Source organism: Schistocerca gregaria, chromosome 5 (assembly GCF_023897955.1).
Source record: "Schistocerca gregaria isolate iqSchGreg1 chromosome 5, iqSchGreg1.2, whole genome shotgun sequence".
Classification (NCBI taxonomy): domain Eukaryota; kingdom Metazoa; phylum Arthropoda; class Insecta; order Orthoptera; family Acrididae; genus Schistocerca; species Schistocerca gregaria.
In genome coordinates this window covers 547,219,366-547,238,483 of record NC_064924.1, presented here as the reverse complement: position 1 = coordinate 547,238,483, position 19,118 = coordinate 547,219,366, and the positions used below count along the sequence as shown (strand labels likewise).

Here is a 19,118-nt window from a genome sequence, read left to right as displayed (position 1 = left end):
ATCTGCTAGGTCCAACTTCGAAAAATATTTACCCGGGCACAGTTTGGCAAAAAGATCTTACGGGCGGGGTAAAGGAAAAGTTGCAATCACTAGTTGTGGATTCACTGTTGCCTTGAAGTCCACATAAAGTCTCAATTTTCCGGAAGGTTTTGGCAAAAGTACTAAGGGTAATGCCCAGAGAGAAGCCTGCACACGTTCAAGTACACCTTGTGATTCTAAATTGTGTAATGTTTTTGCGACCTCATCACGCATTGCATGGGGAACATTGCGCGCTCTGAAAAATTTCGGTTGCGCGTTTACTTTCAGTTACAAGTGTGCTTTATAGTTCTTAGCGCAACTGAGGCCTGGTGCAAAAATGTCTGCAAATTCTTCACATAGACGAGAAACACTGTCGGAAGGCACAGTCTGGTTCACTGATAGGACCTTATTTACTATAGACAAATTAAACAGCTGAAATAAATCGAAACCAAACAAGTTCACTGCAGAAGAAGAACGAAGGACGTAAAATGAAACAAGTTTTGTTTGTCCTTTGTATGTTGCAAGAAGGCTGCACTGTCCTAACAGGGATACGTTGCCCTGAATAGCTTGTTAACTGAACAGTTGCGGCACGCAACGGAGGTGTACCCAGCAATTTGTAAGTGTCTTGATTGATCAGTGAGACTGCAGCTCCGGTATCGAGCTGGAATGGTATCACTTTGCCGTTAATGTCCAAGTCTACAAAAAGTTTATTGTCCTGCTGACGACAAGAGCGACTGTCTTGTGCAATGTGAACTGACGCTGGTCACTTGCGACTTGACGGGAGTTCCGACGATGTCGACGCGCACTATTGTTGGGATGAACACAGTCACTGTTAGAGAGAGTGGCACTGCATGGAGTGAAATGAACTACATGAATTTCCATGGGCGAAGTTTCGCGAGCCTGAGTATCCTTGGTGCGATTCCGATTCCGGCTCGAAGCAAAGGGCCTGGAACAGGTTTGAGCTTCCGATCGAAGCTTTTTCTGGCAAACACTCTGAACATGTCCTTTTTTATTACAATAAAAGCAAACAGCTTGGTGTGATGGGCAGTTCTCACGCGAATGTTTAGTAGCACACCGCGGGCATGATTTGATCACTGCATTTGCTTGCCGGCGCGGTACACATGGCTGAGAGCCTGGCGGCAGTGCGCGGCTGGGTGTGAGGACTGTTTACTGTTCCGTGCAGCTCGCCCGGCAGGCCGGTTAACCTGACACACGGCTGGCGAAGTTTCAAATGAATCCTGAGCAAAGTCAAGTGTGTCCTGTCGATCCAATATGTCCATCACTTGTTGAAGGGAGGTATTTGCTAGTTTCAAAATCTGTGCCCTTATACGAACATCAGAAATGTTCTGTGCAATTGCATCACATACCATAGTATCTGAATAAGGGAGTCCACATTGACACTCAAAAGCACAATCCCTAGTAAGGCCTTGCAAGGTTGCAACCCACTTCCGATTAGTCTGACCGGCTGTACATTTTGTACGAAAGAAGGTATACCTTTTCGCAACTACATTGACTGATTCCTTGAAATATGCATCTAATGCAGACAAAATTTCCTCGTAGGACAGAGTTGCTATGTCGCGTCGGGGAAATAATTTTACTATCACACGGTACGTGTTCTCGCCGACAGAAGACAATAAATAAGGCTGCCACTCGTTACCTTGAATTCTGTAGGCGACAAGATGGAATCCAAATTGGTGTGACCACTCCGTCCAGTTTTCCAGTGCAGCATGGTCGAAAAGTGGGTGCAACAGCGTGTTGTGGCTGTGTTAGAGGTGAAGCGGATGCTGCCGCATCGTTTTGCATCGCACATTGACCCTGGACGAGCTGTCCAAGGGCATCCAGTAAGGCCTGCGTCTGCTGATTCTGTAAGCGATAAAATTCGGACAGTACATCTGGAGATTGTGGCGAAGCCATTACATAAGTAAATCAGGGCAATTTGGATAAGAACACCTTTACTCTCATCGCCAATGTTGTGGTTGGCAGGAGAGCCAACCCGTATAATTAAAGGAGGCCGAAATGCACGCGTTTTAGCTCACGCAGGCTGGCGTGAGGTCTGGAACATGACAAGGGAATTAGAATTGATAAAAACGGACATAGCTGGTGGAATACTTAACTTTAATCCATTAATGGAGAACGTCGCTCTTTATGGTACATGATTCACAATATCAATAGTACGGATACTGGCGCCTTGCTAGGTCGTAGCAAATAACTTAGCTGAAGGCTATACTAACTATCGTCTCGGCAAATGAGAGCGTAGAAGTCAGTGAACCATCGCTAGCAAAGTCGGCTGTACAACTGGGGCGAGTGCTAGGAAGTCTCTCTCGACCTGCCGTGTGGCGGCGCTCGGTCCGCAATCATTAATAGTGGCGACACGCGGGTCCGACGTACACTACCGGACCGTGGCCTATTTAAAGGCTACCACCTAGCAAGTGTGGTGTCTGGTGGTGACACCACAGCCACGATATCTAACTTTAACCTATCCATTTCCCTTTTTAAATTTTCTAACCTACCTGCCCAGTTAAGTGATCTGACATTCCACGCTCCGATCCGTAGAACGTCAGTTTTCTTTCTCCTGATAACGACATCCTCTTGAGTAGTCCCCGGCCGGAGATCCGAATGGGGGACTATTTTACCTCCGGAATATTTTACCCAAGAGGATGCCATCATCATTTAATCATACAGTAAAGCTGCATGCCCTCGGGAAAAATTACGGCTGTAGTTTCCCCTTGCTCTCAGCTGTTCGCAGTACCAGCACAGCAAGGCCGTTTTGGTTATTGTTACAAGGCCAGATCAGTCAATCATCCAGACTGTTGCCCCTGCAACTACTGAAAAGGCTGCTGCCCCTCTTCAGGAACCACACGTTTGTCTGGCCTCTCAACAGATACCCCTCTGTTGTAGTTGCACCTATGGTACAGCTATCTGTATCGCTGAGGCACGCAAGCCTCTCCACCAACGGCATGGTCCATGGTTCATGTGGGGGGGGGGGGGGGGGGAGCCAAACCATTATCTGGCAGGAAATGTGCTAAAGCATGTAAGTGGTAGTCAAAGTAGGTATGTTATCTACTGGAATATAAATGCCTCAAACACTGATGCTTCTAACAATAAAAGTTCCAAAATAGATGAATTGGAAATCATTCTGTCAGAATGTGCAAATATTAAAGTTGTTTGTTTAAATGAGCACTGGTTTACTGAGGACACAATTAAAATTCTAAACAAAACAGGGAACTTCAGATGAGCCAGTAGCTTTTGCAGAAGAAACAAGTCATGTGGACGCATATGTATACCTCTACATAGTTATATAAATAATGAGACCAGAAACTGTTTTAATTATTTAAATGAAGAATGTGTGTTCGAGAGCTGTTGTGTAGAAATAGTGGACTCACTAGCAAATGTTATAATAATCTCAGTATACAGAATTCCAGGGATGTCAACAACAAAACTATTCTTATCTAAGCTTCAAATTACACTAGAAGACCTTTGCAGAAAGAAAAAAAAATTGTAATAGCTCCTGTTTTTAATATTGATATCACATGTGATAGTACCCACACTTCAAGTTTCACTGACTTAGTAAAGAAATATGGTTTCAAATTCAATTTCTTTCTTTGAATCTACCAGAGACAATGGGCAATCAGCAACATGCATTGACAATGTTCTAACTAATTATGTATGTGAAGATGTGTATAAATTTTGTATAGATCTAGGTATTTCAGATCATTGTGCATTGTTCATTGAGCTGCCACAGACAGACAGGAACATTTCACGTATGAGAACCCATATGAGCAGGAACTTTAACAAAGAAAACTTTCTAACATTTAGTGAGAAGCTAAGAGATAAAACATGACCTTTTGATTATTGTAACTCAAGTGACGAAAACTTTGAGAAATTCCAAGGTAGTTTTCTTGGAGACTTTAATGAAACATTTCCACCTAGACTCTGCAGCTGTAAAATAATAAATACAGTAAAGTGGATTACCCAGGGCATAAAAATTTCCAATGTAAGGAAAAGGCAACTGCACTGAGAACTAAAATATAATAAGGATATTGATTTCATTAAATATGTTAGACTCTATAAAACCATACTTAAAAGAGTTGTCAAGGCAGCAGAACAACTGGCAAATAACAGGCTAATTTTAAATCATAAAAATAAGACAAAGGCTGTGTGGTCAGTCATTAAATCTGAGTTAGGTGTTAAAGCCTGTAACTAAGACATTCCAAAAGTTGACATTGAAGGAAATACTATTGTAAATCCAACTCAAATTCCAGAGTACTTTAATGAATTCTTTATAAATGTAGCAAAGTTTGATGTAGATGTAACAGATTATCACAACAAAGTAAATCCCTTTGACCTATGTGAAAACTCTGAAAACTTTACAAAATTCTCAAAAGTTTCTGTGGAGGATGTAGAAAATGCTATTCTAACATTAAGAAACAAAAAACTTGCAGGTTTGGATGGAATGCCCACCAAAGTTATTAAAGTGGTAGACAATAGAGTTGCAGACCCACTAGCTCAGATAATAAATCAATGTTTTGAAGAGGGTTGTTTCCCAGAGGTACCGAAATATGCTGAAGTCAAACCACTCTTCAAGAAGGGATCAAGAGAGATCATGGGAAATTATCGTCCTATCTCGATTCTCCCAGTCCTATCTAAAATATTTGAAAAACTTGCTGTTGCACAAATCCAGAACCTCATTGTAAAATATTCTGTTATTCTGAACAATCAATTTGGTTTTCAGCAGGGTAAAAACACCATCGATGCAGTAAACAGTTTCATTGAGAAAATAAGTACATTATTAGATAAGAGAAATAAGGTGGCAGGAATTTTCTGCGACCTCACAAAGACGTTTGATTCTGTAAACCATGCATTGCTTGTTGACAAACTTGAAAAGTATGGCATTAGCGGCAGTGCCCTACAATGGCTTAAATCCTACTTATCCAACAGAAAGCAAAGAGTTAGCATTTCTTCAAATGGCACATATTATTTTTCTGACCGGAAAAAAAAAATATCTCAGGATGCTCCACAAGGCTCCATATTAGGCCCAGTCCTATTTTTCTTTTATGTTAATGACTTACCATTAAATATCTTCTGTTCGCAGATGATACTTGCGTCTTAGTTGAAGATCAGGACTCGGAAAAAATTCCCAAATCTGTGATCAGTACCTAAGAAACATGGTTTCAGGTAAATGTGTTGAATCTAAACATATCTAAGACTCATGTGATGCAGTTCAGAAACAAACAGTCAAAATGTGACCAGATTAAGATTGTACACAACAACCAAGGTACAGAAGTTGACTCAGTCAAATTCTTAGGTTTAAATGTAGATAAAAATTTGAGCTGGCAGGCACACATTGAATACTGGACCAACAAACTGAGAAGCTTTGCATTTTCAATGCAAATATTGTCAACTGTAAATGACATGGACACATGAAAAGTAGCATATACAAGCTACTTCGAATCCATGATTAGGCATGGTATTGTTGTTTGGGGTAACTTGACAGACATAGTGCGGATACTAAAAATACAGAAATAAATCATACGAAATATGTGCACTGCAAATCACAAAGAACCATGTCGACCATTATTTAGAAAACTTAAAATATTAACTCTGCCATCCTTATACATATATGAGATTATTATATTTTTGTACACCAGACATGAATTATTTGAGGGAAACCATTTTGTCCATTCACATGATACGAGAAATAAAGAAAATGTTATGCTCCCCACCCACTGCCTCAGACTGTATGCCCAGGGACCTCAGTACATGTAATTGTATTTATAATTGTATTTGTAATAAATAAAAAGGGAACAAGTTGATGCAGATGAATTTGACACGTCTCCTGTACGCAAACCAAAAAAATTGCAAATGTACGCCATGAGATAAATAAAACATAATTCAACAATTCAATATAAGTAATCTTGACTACTATGATATCCTCAGAGCAGATGCACAATAGGGTCCAGACCTCCTGTGAGAATACAGGAAACACTGCGAGCAAATGAGGTAAATGGAGAGCAACACTATTTAGTAATGTGTGATAAGCTGAAAATGAAAATTTGCGTCAGACAGAAAGTGTGCTTGGATAGCCAAAGCAGTTACGGCGGCTGCTCATATTAAGTTGGAAATATGGGGTCAAGTCCTGATCTGGCACAAATTTTCGACTTCCACTATTGACTTACTCCAGTGCCCAGTTGCAGCTGACCTCGGTACACCCCTTGAAATAGCTAATCTTTGTATTAAGACCTTTAGTCACTGAAGGTGCTCATGTGGTCTTCTATAAATTCTTTCTCAAAAATCAGTAACATGGCTCTAGTTTAAAAGTATCTCAATAAGTCTCACTCGTAGTACATAATTAAGATGCTGCACAGGGTATTATGTCCACATATTGAAAGTAGGTCGTAGGTATGTTACAGCTGAGGCTGTACAATGAAAAAAGTTGTGGAAGTTGTTTGTAGAAAAAGGATTTATATATTTCCCTGCCTCATGTTTGGCTGTATGTGTGAGTTTACAGAATGACAGAAATGACACGTATGTTGATATAATATGCAAGTGAAATGTGAGAGACTGTCATTAATCACTTTTATCACACTTTCAAACAAAGCAAAATCCAAATTTGGAATAATGACATATTATGAAAGAATAGATTGCTGCTCGCCATATAGAGGAGACATTGAGTTGCAGACAGAAACAGCAAAAAGACTGCTATACATTTGAGCTTTCGACCAAAATGACTTCTTTTAAGGCTTTCGGCCAAAAGCTCAAAATTATATTAGTCTTTTTCTTCTGCATGCCTGCGACTCAATGTTTCATTTTATCACTGTCCACACTTTTCCCCAATCTACATAACTCACATTGTCTTTATTTGTGGATACTATAGCTCTCTGCCTACAGTGAAGATATCATTTTTATGAAAGTACAGTGCCTTGATTTGCTTCTATAGGATGAACGGCCATTGTATCCTCAGAAAATATTCAAGGCAGAAGTATTGAACAATCCTTTTCCTGATGTTGTTCCAAGGAGAGATCCAGCCAAGGAACAAGTGACTGAAGTAAAGAAGAAAGAGAAATCTTCAGGTGTCAAGTAAGTTTATATACTTCTCCCAGTATTTAGCTTCCCTATGGCTCTGAACGTATGTGCGTCTACATAACTGTTTCATAAATAGATAAAAAATTGAAGAGGCAATGCTTATTACATCTGTGGCTTTTGAAAAGGCAAATACACCCATGGGTCATATGGTGCCCCCCCCCCCCCCCCCTTCCCCCCTCCCACCAAGAAACTGCCATTCTAGGCTGAAGTTTCTGGCTCGTGAACTGGTGATTGCCAGAAGTCCTCTGTAACTAAATGTGCTGAGGATGCTTCAGTGATTGCAGCGTGGCCCATAAGTGGACCAGTGTATACAACAGGAAATGAGGATCTTGCATTAACAACCCAGGCTGTGAAGGTAGTACTAATCTCTGTGAGATGTACTGTAGCCTCAATGTGTGCTATATGTTGATGGGGGTGGATGGCTGTTAAAACAAAAAGACCATTACATTGCAACCTATGGAGCACATGCCATCTTCAGTTGTATGAGGCTTGTCGAGATAATGTGGAAATCAATCTGAATTTACTTTTATTTATAAAGCTATTCCTGTGAACAGTGTATTTTCCAACTTATCATTCAGAAACACTGCCGGTGAGGTGGGTTTACTCTCTAAGAGCAATAATAATCACTATTCACTAAAAGCCCTTGAACTCTCAGCAAAGAGCATCTATGCAACAAAAGGATACCATTGTGCAACAAGATAAGGAATGTGTTACAAGAATAGTTTGAAAAGTTCATTGAATTACCACCAGGTGCCAGCTCTAATGCAGTGAGGCCCACATGTAATAATAGATCAGTTCTTTAAGTAGAGATATGTGATGTGGATGTCTCTCTGTTGTTGTTCCCATGTAGTGATTTGTGAAGATGGAAAAAACTGAGAATCTAATAGTGATTAAGTACTTCATAAAAAAAAAAGTATGAAAGCAGAGGAAATTCAGGCCGATTTTCAGAACAAACTTGGAGGCTTGATCCTTCATATTCAGATGCCTTCATATTCGGATGTTTCTATGTGGACAAATGAGTTTTAATTTGGTGTGGACAGCTTAAATGATGATCTGCCTAGTGTTCAGTCCAGATGTGCCCCTACCCCGGAAATTACTGCTAAAGAGCATAAAATGGTCATGGAGGATCGCCACCTGAAAATACGAGAATTGCTGAACGTGTAGGGATGTCATCTGAATGAGCATATCATATTTTAGCAGTGGGATTGGATATGAGAAAATTATCTGCTAGATGGTTGCCACAACTTTTAACATACAGTTAGAAATGCGTCAGTACAGAAATATCCAGACAATATTTGACCTTTTTTTCAGGGCAACCAACAAGATTTTTTGATATGGTTTGTGACCACAGATGGAACTTGGCTCCAGTACTATACCCCAAAGACAAAACAACTGTCAAAATACTGAAACCATGTTGATTCACTAGCACCACCACCATCAGATGCAGCTCACACACAAGACTGTTGTCTCCATGGAAGGAGCAGTGTGGGTGGTGGGGTGAGGAGGATGCTGGGGTGGGGAGAGGAAGAATAGCAGTTTAGGAGTGGTGGGAGCATATGGGGATGAGGTGGGGAGAGAGTAGGGCAGCTAGGTGCGTCAGCAAGCTAGCCAGGGGGGGGAGCAGAAAAGGAGAGAAGTAAAAATGCAGTGGATGCATTTGTGGAATGGTAGGCTGTGTAGTGCTGGAGTGGGAACAGGGAAGGGGCTAGCGGAATGAAAGACAGTGACTAACAAAGGTCAAGGCCAGGTGGGTTACGAGCACGTAGGATATATTGCAGGGAGAACACCCACTTGCACAGTTCAGAAATCTGGTGTTGGCAGTGAGGATCCAGATGGCACAGGCTGTGAAGCAGACATCGAAATCAAGAACACTGTTTTGCGGAGTGTGTTCAGCAACAGGGTGCTCCAACTGTTTCTTGGCCACAGATTGTCAGTGGTATAAGCGGTTGTTTGTGTTGTGGCCCCGGATGATAATTAGACAAAATATTTGTCAGGATTTGTAAGCGGTGGGTCCTTGAGGCACGGCAGTACATGGACACTGAGAAGTAAGTTTAAACAGTTTTATTAACAAAGGCTGATTATAAAACATGCATGCTATGCGCACCCATCATCACTGTGTCTGACATCCTAATTTCGGTCATTTCGAAAAGCTCCACGGTGAGCTAAGAAAAGAGACATATTCGTGCCCGAGACCATGCTAATTAATTCGGCCCGCTGCAGAAGTTGGCTAGTGGTTTACTCACTGCGTCACACTGCGGCCAGACGCACATGTACTGACTAAGCAAATTGTCATCATTCCAGACAGGTCGGCTTGTGAGTGCGTGTTATGTACCGTATGGCTGCATGCAACCCGTAGACCCTTACATCACTCTACCCAGAGAAAAAGAGCAACCATAGGTGGCTCAAAATGACCTCATGTGCATTATGAATCTATTTTGCCACTTGTGGCTTCAGAAGGCATTGCAGCATGTATTTCATTTGCAGACACAGTAATGTTCAGTATAGAGAAGCATGCCTTCAGGATGACAATTTTGTACGTGACAAATGCTGTTGACAAAAACAAATTAATAAAAGCAATAAAAACACAATACAGACAATTAAGTATGCATTAACATTACTGGATGAATCGAAGGACTTAATTCTGTCTGCTGCTTCAATGAAGTTTAACTCATTATTGGAAGAAATCAAATTTTCATGGATGTCCTTAATTAAATAATTGTCTTCAGAAACACTTGATTAGGAATGCTTTCCGTATGTTAATATGTTTGAATCATTGTAATAAACAGATAACATTCTCGTTAATGGCAGATGTCCAGTTGCATTAAATGTAGTTGGCAATACACTAGGCATATCAGATAGTTCACATGATAAATCACAGTGTGGCATTCAGGATTAATCCACTATTATTCAGTGTGAGTGTAAAGGGTAGCGCAGGTGTATCATAATTTTTACATGTAAATGTGACATCAAGGGTGGAGTTAAATGAGAAAATTATATCTTCAGAACATCGCTTAAGAAATGGATGTTAAAGATGCGTTAAAATTGTAGGGCAATCATCTCTTGGGGAATCATTCATAAACAATTCTTTGTCACAGCTGTACACTCTACTATCTAAGAATACTGCCAATTCAGGGCAAATTAACTTATGACTATGTTTACACATATGCAAATCATTTTCATTTAGGGGCACAAAATGTCTTCAATCCTTGCTGTTCAGTAGATAATTATTCAGTACGTATTTTACATGGATACCTGCCTGTCTCCATTTCACAGGGTAAGTATAAATCTTATACGTTTCAAAATTATGTTTTGATCCAGCAATGAGTATAGAAATAATAACAGTTAATTCATGTTCAGTCATTAAAGAGTTGTGTTGGTTAACTTGTAGTAATCGTATAAATTGTAAGAGTTAACAGAATAAATCATCAAATAGGCTGCATCTAGCTTTCGCTCAGTTGGTAGTAGGATCTGTAAAAATTATTCTAGATGTAGTATTACACTGTTCAAACAATCATTTAACTACTTTCTAAGGCTGTTCTTAAGTTAAGGGCATCAGTTCTAGCATTTGATAAACAATCAGTAATCCTTAACAAAAGAGTGTTTAAATCAAAGTGTGCACTCACAGAGGTTAATCCTTTGAATAGTTGTTGGATATTTGCGTTCGTTTCAGTACGTATTATGTGGAAATGTGAGATAAATTGCTTTACAATCTGTTCAATGAAAACTGCGTGGTTAGTAATGGTTCTTTGCATATTCTTCAGTATAATTTCATTAGAGAAGTCAGTTGAATCTGTACTGAACTGTTGTTCAAGAGCTAATATTTTGCCTTTAACTTCCAGTAGTTCTCGACTAGTTAAAGTACCAATTACAGTACGAAGGATATTCCCTCCTAAATCAAACCAGGCACGTTTATGCCTAATTAAAGTTTTGTGTGGCAAAAGCTTTAAAAACAGTAAATCTCTTGTTCATAGTTAGCAAATGTAAACTTTACCTGCATTTTGGCTGTGATCCAGTTATTATACCAAGATGTACCCATTTCCAAAATTGTATCATTACCCTTAACAGAACAAATTAGATCAATTTGCTTCTTTACAGAATTGAACTGTTACAGGATTTCACTCAGATTGTACTTGAGGACAAGTTTTGCATCACATGTTGAAACTACCATATGTGATCGTGGTTCAAATAAAACACCTGTACTCTGTGGTATTATTACTAAGGCATTAGTAAAATACGCTATCACAGCAAACATTAGACTGAAAATGAACATAGTTAATTATTTCTTAACACTAGAGTTAACAATGAACATAAAATAAATGAGTTTCTTGTGGTAACTAAGGAATAAAAGGTTATTCACATGTGTAATAGCTTTAAGACTAAATTTTCGCAACACATTCACATAAGCACATGGCTGAAATAAACACACTCATTGCACTCTCACACACTACACACATTTACGCAGATTGTAGGGATGTCTGGAACAGGATTGCTCGGAATGTGACGATACCTCAGCCTCAAGACCTTGCGATTCTCGTTCCTGGGTTTGAGAACAGCAGGTCTGCCTCTCAGTCAGTCCTCGTATTGTGATACTACAGGAAATCTACCCAGAAATGGCTTTACACGATTGATATGAATGACAATCAAATAAAAGGGCAATTGGAGCTTAAGAGTGATTGGTGACAGCACCTCCAAGATTGGATACGGTCCTTCCCAAAACCTCTTAAACTTTTTGACTTGATTCTTCTTTAACACCACGTTGCTCAGATACACAAGATCTCCAACTCGATACTTTGGCTTCCCTCTGACAACCATGCCTCCATCCTTGCTACCCTTCCTGTTTTCCTTTCCCTGTTGCTTCATAACCTGGGTTGTGAGTAACTGAGTCCTCTTTCCCTTCTTCCCTTTCCTCCCCCTCTCTCCTCCCTGATGAAGGAACATTTGTTCCGAAAGCTAGGAACGTAAATTTTCGGTTCTGTTTTTTGTGTATCTATTGGCTGTACTGAGCTGAGGTAAGTACTGGTCAGCCCCTCTATCTCTTTGTTAGTATTTGTTTCACATCTTTATATGAGATTTTCCATTAATCATTTAGAAACATCTGTTATGTGTTATACCAAAAACCAAAGCACAAAGCTCCTTCTCAGTAGTAGTATAATTACATTCTGCTTTGTTTAATTGTCTGGAATGAGATTGGATGTTCATGACCATCAGCTTCTTGAGACAAGATAGGCTAACACTGGGGCTGTGGTTAGAGCAGTTTGAAGTTCTTCCATTACCTTTCTGCACTCTGTTGACCAATTAACTCTGGCTGCTTTCTTCAGTAGTTGTGTCATTGGATATGCTATATTCACATAGCTGGCTATAAATTGTCTGTAGAAATTTGAAAATCCCAAGAATGATTGTAGTTCTTTCAAATTCTGTGGTTCAGGAAAATTCTTTACATCTTCAATTAATTTTGGATCAGGTCGAACACCTTCACTGTTTATAACATGACCAAGATAGCGAACTTTATGTTGTGCAAAATGACATTTATTTATTGATAAAGACAGGTTTGCACTTCTTATACACTCAAAAACAGCTTGTAATCTCTCAGTATGCTGCTTCATGTTTTTACCAAAAATTATTACATCATTAATTGATGTAAAATTGTTCTTTTCTGCTTATAAAAATGTTTTGTGTGATCAAAGACACAATCTTACAGTACCTAGTTGTTTATGTTTACAGTAATTGCAAAATGTAAAATATTTTGTAAATCATACTTTAGTACGATAATATTAATTAAAGGTTAATTTTGTTCAAATATCTTGTTTTTGATATAAAATATTATGGTGTTCTTGTGCATGCCCCTCTGTGTGCAATATATCTTGAAGTTGGACCTGCGCACATTGATTGTTTCGCTTTGACTAACTTGCATCGCATTGTCTTGTTAGCAACAGCATTACCAGAGAAGGAATAATAGTTGAAACCTGCTGTGCATCTTCTTTTTTGCATTTTTTTTAAAAAAGCTTAGCTCAAAGAGGAACGTACCTATCCTCTACTACAATGTATAAGGATCACGAGATCAGCATTCTAAATGTCCCGATTTTTTGCATGGCAAATTGATTTTCACAGGCCCAACTTCGAGATTCATCACATGCATCTCATGCATCTACTTTGTTTTTTATTATTTGATCTTTGTTTCGACCCTTTCATGCATATTTTGAGCTTTTCTTGTTGCATACAATCCAATCTCAAGTAACTACAGTCTGTGAAAGCCTTGGTATAATTCAAGAGGGACTGCTCATTGCTACAGATGTGATGGCCATGGGTGCCTGGGCTGTGTGGAAGGAACTTCCTGGTATGGAGTGAGTGGCAACTGTTGAAGTGGAGGTATTGCTGCTGGTTAGTAGGTTTGAAATGGATGGAGATACTGATGTAGCCATCTCTTAAGGTGGAGGTCTATATCGAGGAAGGTGCCTTTTTGGGTTGAGGAGGACCACATGAAGTGAATGGGGAAGAAGGTGTTGAGGCTCCCGAGGAATGTAGACAAGATGTCCTTACCCTAGATCCAGACCTCAAAGATCTGAACCAGGCAAGGGGTTTGGGATTCGGAAGGATTCCATTAGATGGCCAATGAATAGGGGAGAGATTCTGGGATGGGCCTAAGGATTTGAGGAGAGATCGGAGATTCTGCTAGATTTCTGGAATGTGGTCCAACTACAAACCCTGCCACAGTAACCCCATTCCAGAAATCCGCAGGATCTCCCGTCTCTCCTCAAATCTTTAGGCCCATTCAGAACCTCTCCCCAAAGTCTGTCTTTCTGCTCACCCTTACCACTCCCTGCACTCCCTCCTTCTACATGCTTCCTAAAGTCCATAAACCCAACCAGCCAGGTCATTCCATTGTGGCTGGTTACTGTGCACCCACTGAGAGAATCTCTGCTCTTGTGGACCAACACCTTCAGCCTATTAATGGCAACCTTCCCTCCTATATAAAAAATATCAGACATTTCCTCCACCAAACCTCCACAGTTCCTGTTCCATTACCATACGGTGCCCTGCTCATTGCTATTGATGCCATCTCACTTCACACTAATGTTCTTAATGCCTATGGCCTTGCTGGTATTGAACACTACATTTGCCATTGCCTGACAGATTCCAAACCTACAACCTCCTTCCCAGTCACCATGAGCAACTATATCCTCATCCACAGTTACTTCTCCATTGAAGGCATCATCCAAAAACAAATCTGGGGTATGGCACTGGGTGCCCACATGGCACTATCCTATGCCAACCTATTTATGGACCATCTAGAGGAATCCTTCCCAGATATCCCCCAGACATCCAGAATCCCAAACCCCTCACCTTGTTCAGATTCTTCGTAATCTGGATTGATGGTGAAGAACACACCTTTTCCACATTCCTCCAGAACCTCAACACCTTCTCCCCCATCCACTTTACCTGATCCTCTTAACCCAACAAGGCACTTTCCCCGATGTCAATCTTCACCTCAAAGATGGCTACATCAGTACCTCCATACATATCAAACCTACCAATCGCCACCAATACATCCATTTTGACAGCTGCCACCCATTCCATACCAAGAAGTTGCTTCCATACAGCCTAGCCACCCATGATTGTCACATCTGCAGTGACAAGCAGACCCTCTCAATATACAGAACAAGTCTCACAGAGGCCTTCATAGCCTGAAAGTACCCTCCGAACCATGTACAGAAACAGATATCCCATGCTTTCTCTCTCCAGTCATCCACCTTCTTCCATAGTCCCATCGTCTGGCCTCAGAGGAGCCCTGTGACTCAGTACCACCCAGGACTGGAGCAATTGAATCACATTATCCTTCAGGATTTTGAGCACCTCTCGCTGTGCCCTGAAATGATTAATGTCCTATCCACTATCCTGTGCACTGCTCCCCCAGTGCTATTTTATTACAATGATCATTTCACACTATGTAAGTGGGTGCCAACAAAATATTTTCACATTCAGAGGAGACAGTTGGTGATTGAAATTTTGTGAAAAGATCCAGCAGAAATGAAAAATGTCTTTTGTGTTAATGATTGCCACTCCAACAAGCGTATCAAATCTATTATGCTTACCCCCTACTTCTCAATAATACAAATGAAACCACCCTTTCTTGAACATTTTTGATGTCCTCCATCAATCCTAATCAATGCAGATGCCACACTGCACAGCAGTACTCCAGAAGAGGATTGACAATGGTAGTGTAGGCAGTCTCTTTAGTAGACATGTTGCATGTTCTAAGTATTCTGCCAATAAAAGGTAGTCTTTGGTTTGCTTTCCAATGATTTCAGTTTAAGTTATTCATACTTGTAATCTTAAGTATTTAGTTATAGCAATGGAAACAAACTTTGACAATATAATGCAATTGGATAGATAAAAAATATACTCACCAAGCGGTGGCAGAACTCACACACAAAAGAAGGTTATAATTAGGCAAGCTTTCAGAGCCAGTAGCTTCTTCTTCATGCAGAATGGTTGAAGGGGAAGGAAGGAAGAAGGGTGAAGGTAAAGGACTGGAGAGGTTTGGAAAGAGGGTAAATTTCAGAACCGCTTGTCAGGCTAGGATTACCAAACAGGATGAGAAGGAAAGATAGTCTCATTCTGTCCAGTAAGTCTCCTGTGACCTGTAGTTCTGGGTGACTTTTCTGAAATTTACCCCATTTTCCTAGTCCTCTCCAGTCCTTTTCCATCACCCCTTTCCTTTCCCCTTCAACCCTTGTGCCTGAAGAAAGAGCCACTGGCTCCATAAGCTTGCCTAATTATAACCTTCTTTTATGTATGTGTTCTGCCGATGCTCGGTGAGTAGATCTTTTTATCTATCCAATTACATTATATGTATTTAGTTTAACTGACAACCTTTAGATTTGTGTGATTTATCATGTAATCAAAATGTAATGGATGTGATTTAGTTCTCTTATGGATGACCTCACACTTTTCATTATTTGGGGTCAATTTCCATTTTTTGCTTCATACATATACTTTATCTAAGTCATTCTGAAATTGATTCTGATCTTCTAATGACTTTATTAGACAGTAAATGCTATAACCATCTGCAAGCAATCTAAGGTGGTTGTTCATATTGTCTCCTAAATCATTTGTTTAGATTGTGAATTGCAGAGGGCCTATAACACTTCCTTGGGAAATGCTTGACATCACTTCCATTTCACTTGATTATTTTCTGTGAATTACTACAGTTGTGACCTTTCTGACAGGTACTTATTAATCCAGTTGAACAACTGAGACAATGTTTCACGGACACGCAACTTGATTAGAAGTCACGTGTGAGGAACGGTGTCAAAAGCTTTCTGGAAATCTAGAAATATGGAATCAATTTGAGGTCCCCTGTTGGTAGCACTCATTACTTCATGTGAATAAAGAACTAATTGTGTTATTTCCTTTCGTGAGTAACAGTGTGACCTGTGCAACTTCCAGGTCTGTAGATACGGATCTTTCATTGATCGAGCAGTTGCATATTATTGCTAAGTATGGAGCTATTTTATCAACACGCTTTGAGATGAACCTAATTTGTTTACATTCTGGACTAGAGGACCTACCTTCATTAAATGATTTAAGCTGCTTCACTACACCAAGGATATCTACGAGGGTCACTCCAAAAGAAATGCACACTATTTTTTTTAATCCATTTTTTTATTCTACATGTTTGAAAGTTTTACAGTGTGTAGATACATCCTTTAGGAACAATATTTTCATTTTTCAACATAATTTCCATCCCTCTCAACTGCTTTATGCCATCTTGGAACCAGCACCTGTATAACCGCATGGTAAAATTTTGGAGCCACTGTTTGGCACTGTGCACAATGGAGCCATCATCTTCAAACCTTGTTCCACGAATAGAGTCTTTCAGTTTCCCAAAGAGATGACAGTCACATGGAGCCAGGTCAAGACTGTAAGGCGGGTGTTTCAGTGTTGTTCATCCAAGTTTTGTGATCGCATCCAGGGTATTTTGACTGACATATGGCCGTGCATTGTTGTTCAACAGCATCCTGCTTTTGCCAATGTAGTCGAACACAACTCAGTTGAGCTTGAAGCTTCTTCAGTGTCATCACACATGCATCAGAATTTATGGTGGTTCCACTTGGCATGATGTCCACAAGCAAGAATCCTTCAGAATCGAAAAACACAATTGCCATAACTTTTCCAGCAGAAGGTGTGATTTTGAATTTTTTTTCCCTTCCCCCCCCCCCCCCCCCCCCCCTCCCCGCCCTTGGGTGAATTCACATGATGCCACTCCACTGATTGCCTCTTTGTCTCTGGTGAAAAACGATGGAGCCATGTTTCATCAACTGTCACAATTCTTCCAAGAAATTCATGTCCACCATTCTTGTACTGTTCCAAAAGTTCCCTGCATACTGGTTTTCTTGTTTCTTTGTGAGCCACTGTCAACATCCTGGGAACCCACCTGGCACAAACCTTTCTTAACGCCAACACTTTCAGTTTTCTGCAAACACTTCCTTCCCCTATCCCAACTTAGCTTGACAATTCGTTTACTGTGATGTGTCTGTCAGCAGTCACCAGTTCGTTAACTCTCTGCACATTGTCTGCAGTGTGTGCAGTACAAGGCCTGCCACTGCGAGGACAATCCTCAGTATTGCCTTGCCCGCTTTCATCACGTAACCTGCTTGCCCACCGACTAACTGTACTGTGATCGACAGCAGCCTCTTCATACACCTTTTTCGACCTCTTATGGATGTTTCCCACTGTCTCATTTTCATAGCACAGGAATCCTATGACAGCACATTGCTTCTGACGAACATCAAGTGTAGTAGCCATCTTGAAGACATGCTGTGACGGCGCCACTCACGGGAACAGGTTGAACTAAGTTTGAAAACAAGCAGAAAGGATGTATCTACACACTGTAAAACTTTCACACTTGCAGATTGAAAACTGTATTTTTACAAAAATAGTGTGCATTTCTTTTGGAATGACCCTCATACTTCTCAGTGACTCATGTTGGCAGCTGTTCTTGAATTGAATTCTGGAACATTTACTTCACCTTCTTTGGTGACGGAATTTTGGAAAACGATGTTTAGTTACTGTTTTAGTGGCACTATCATTTCTAAAATTACCATTGCTAGTGCGCTGAGCAGATGTTTATTGTCTTCCCACTGGTGTACTCCACAAATGACCCAATTCTCTTTGGATTTTCTGCTAGATTTTGAGACAGAGTTTTATTGTGGAAACTATTAAAAGCATCTCACATTGAAGTCCACATAAAATTCACGCTTCAGTAAAAGATTTCCAATCTTGATAATTGTGCACTCTTTTAAATTTGGCATGCTTTTTTCATTGCTTCTGCAACAGTGTTCTGACCTGTTCTGTGTATCCCGTGGATCAGTATAATCTCTTATTAATTTATTTGGTATGTACCTCTCAGTTGCCATTGATACTGTTTCTCCAAGTTGGTGTTACAGCATTCAGTTTTGCTACAGTAACCTGGTGGTCAATAATCCCTGTATCCATCATGGTACTGTATATATGCTCAGGATTATTTGTTACTAAGAGGTCATGTATGTTTTCTAAACCATTTACTGTTCAAGTGGGCTCATGAAATAGTTGTTCAAAGCAATTATTGGATGAATCATTGAGTGTGATTTCAGATAACATTTTATGCCTATCTCTGTGTGCAGTACTCAATAAATATTCAGTGCATAAAAAGCAGTGGTCATGGGGCTACCCTTATAAGTGTGAAGCTCTTGGAGACAGACAGAATATTATCAGTGACAAAGAGAAACATTGGCTTACTTAGAAACATTTGGAGCTGGTAGATGCTGCTGACAGCTGAGGCCAGTATCTATTGGACTGCTGTAATTTGCTGGGGGCACTCCATTAGTACCAGTAGTTCCTCTTGGAAGCAGATAAGACTGGAGACAGGAGACTCTCTAGAGCTCTTCTGCTGTGTAGTTATGGAAGTTTGGGACTCCTTCCACTGGTTTTTGTTGTCAATTGAAAGCTGGCTCCAGGGGGAAAACACTTTTGAAGTA

At 40.2% G+C, this 19,118-nt stretch overlaps 1 protein-coding gene across 1 annotated transcript in view; it reads left to right on the top strand.

The window, feature by feature from the left end:
* LOC126273110 (spliceosome-associated protein CWC27 homolog) overlaps positions 1-19,118 on the top strand; it is a 114,718-nt gene that overhangs the window by 58,390 nt on the left and 37,210 nt on the right. Inside the window, exon 4 of the mRNA XM_049976559.1 lies at positions 6,956-7,095. Coding sequence (XP_049832516.1) covers positions 6,956-7,095 — 140 coding nt within the window. The remainder of the gene's footprint in view (positions 1-6,955; positions 7,096-19,118) is intronic.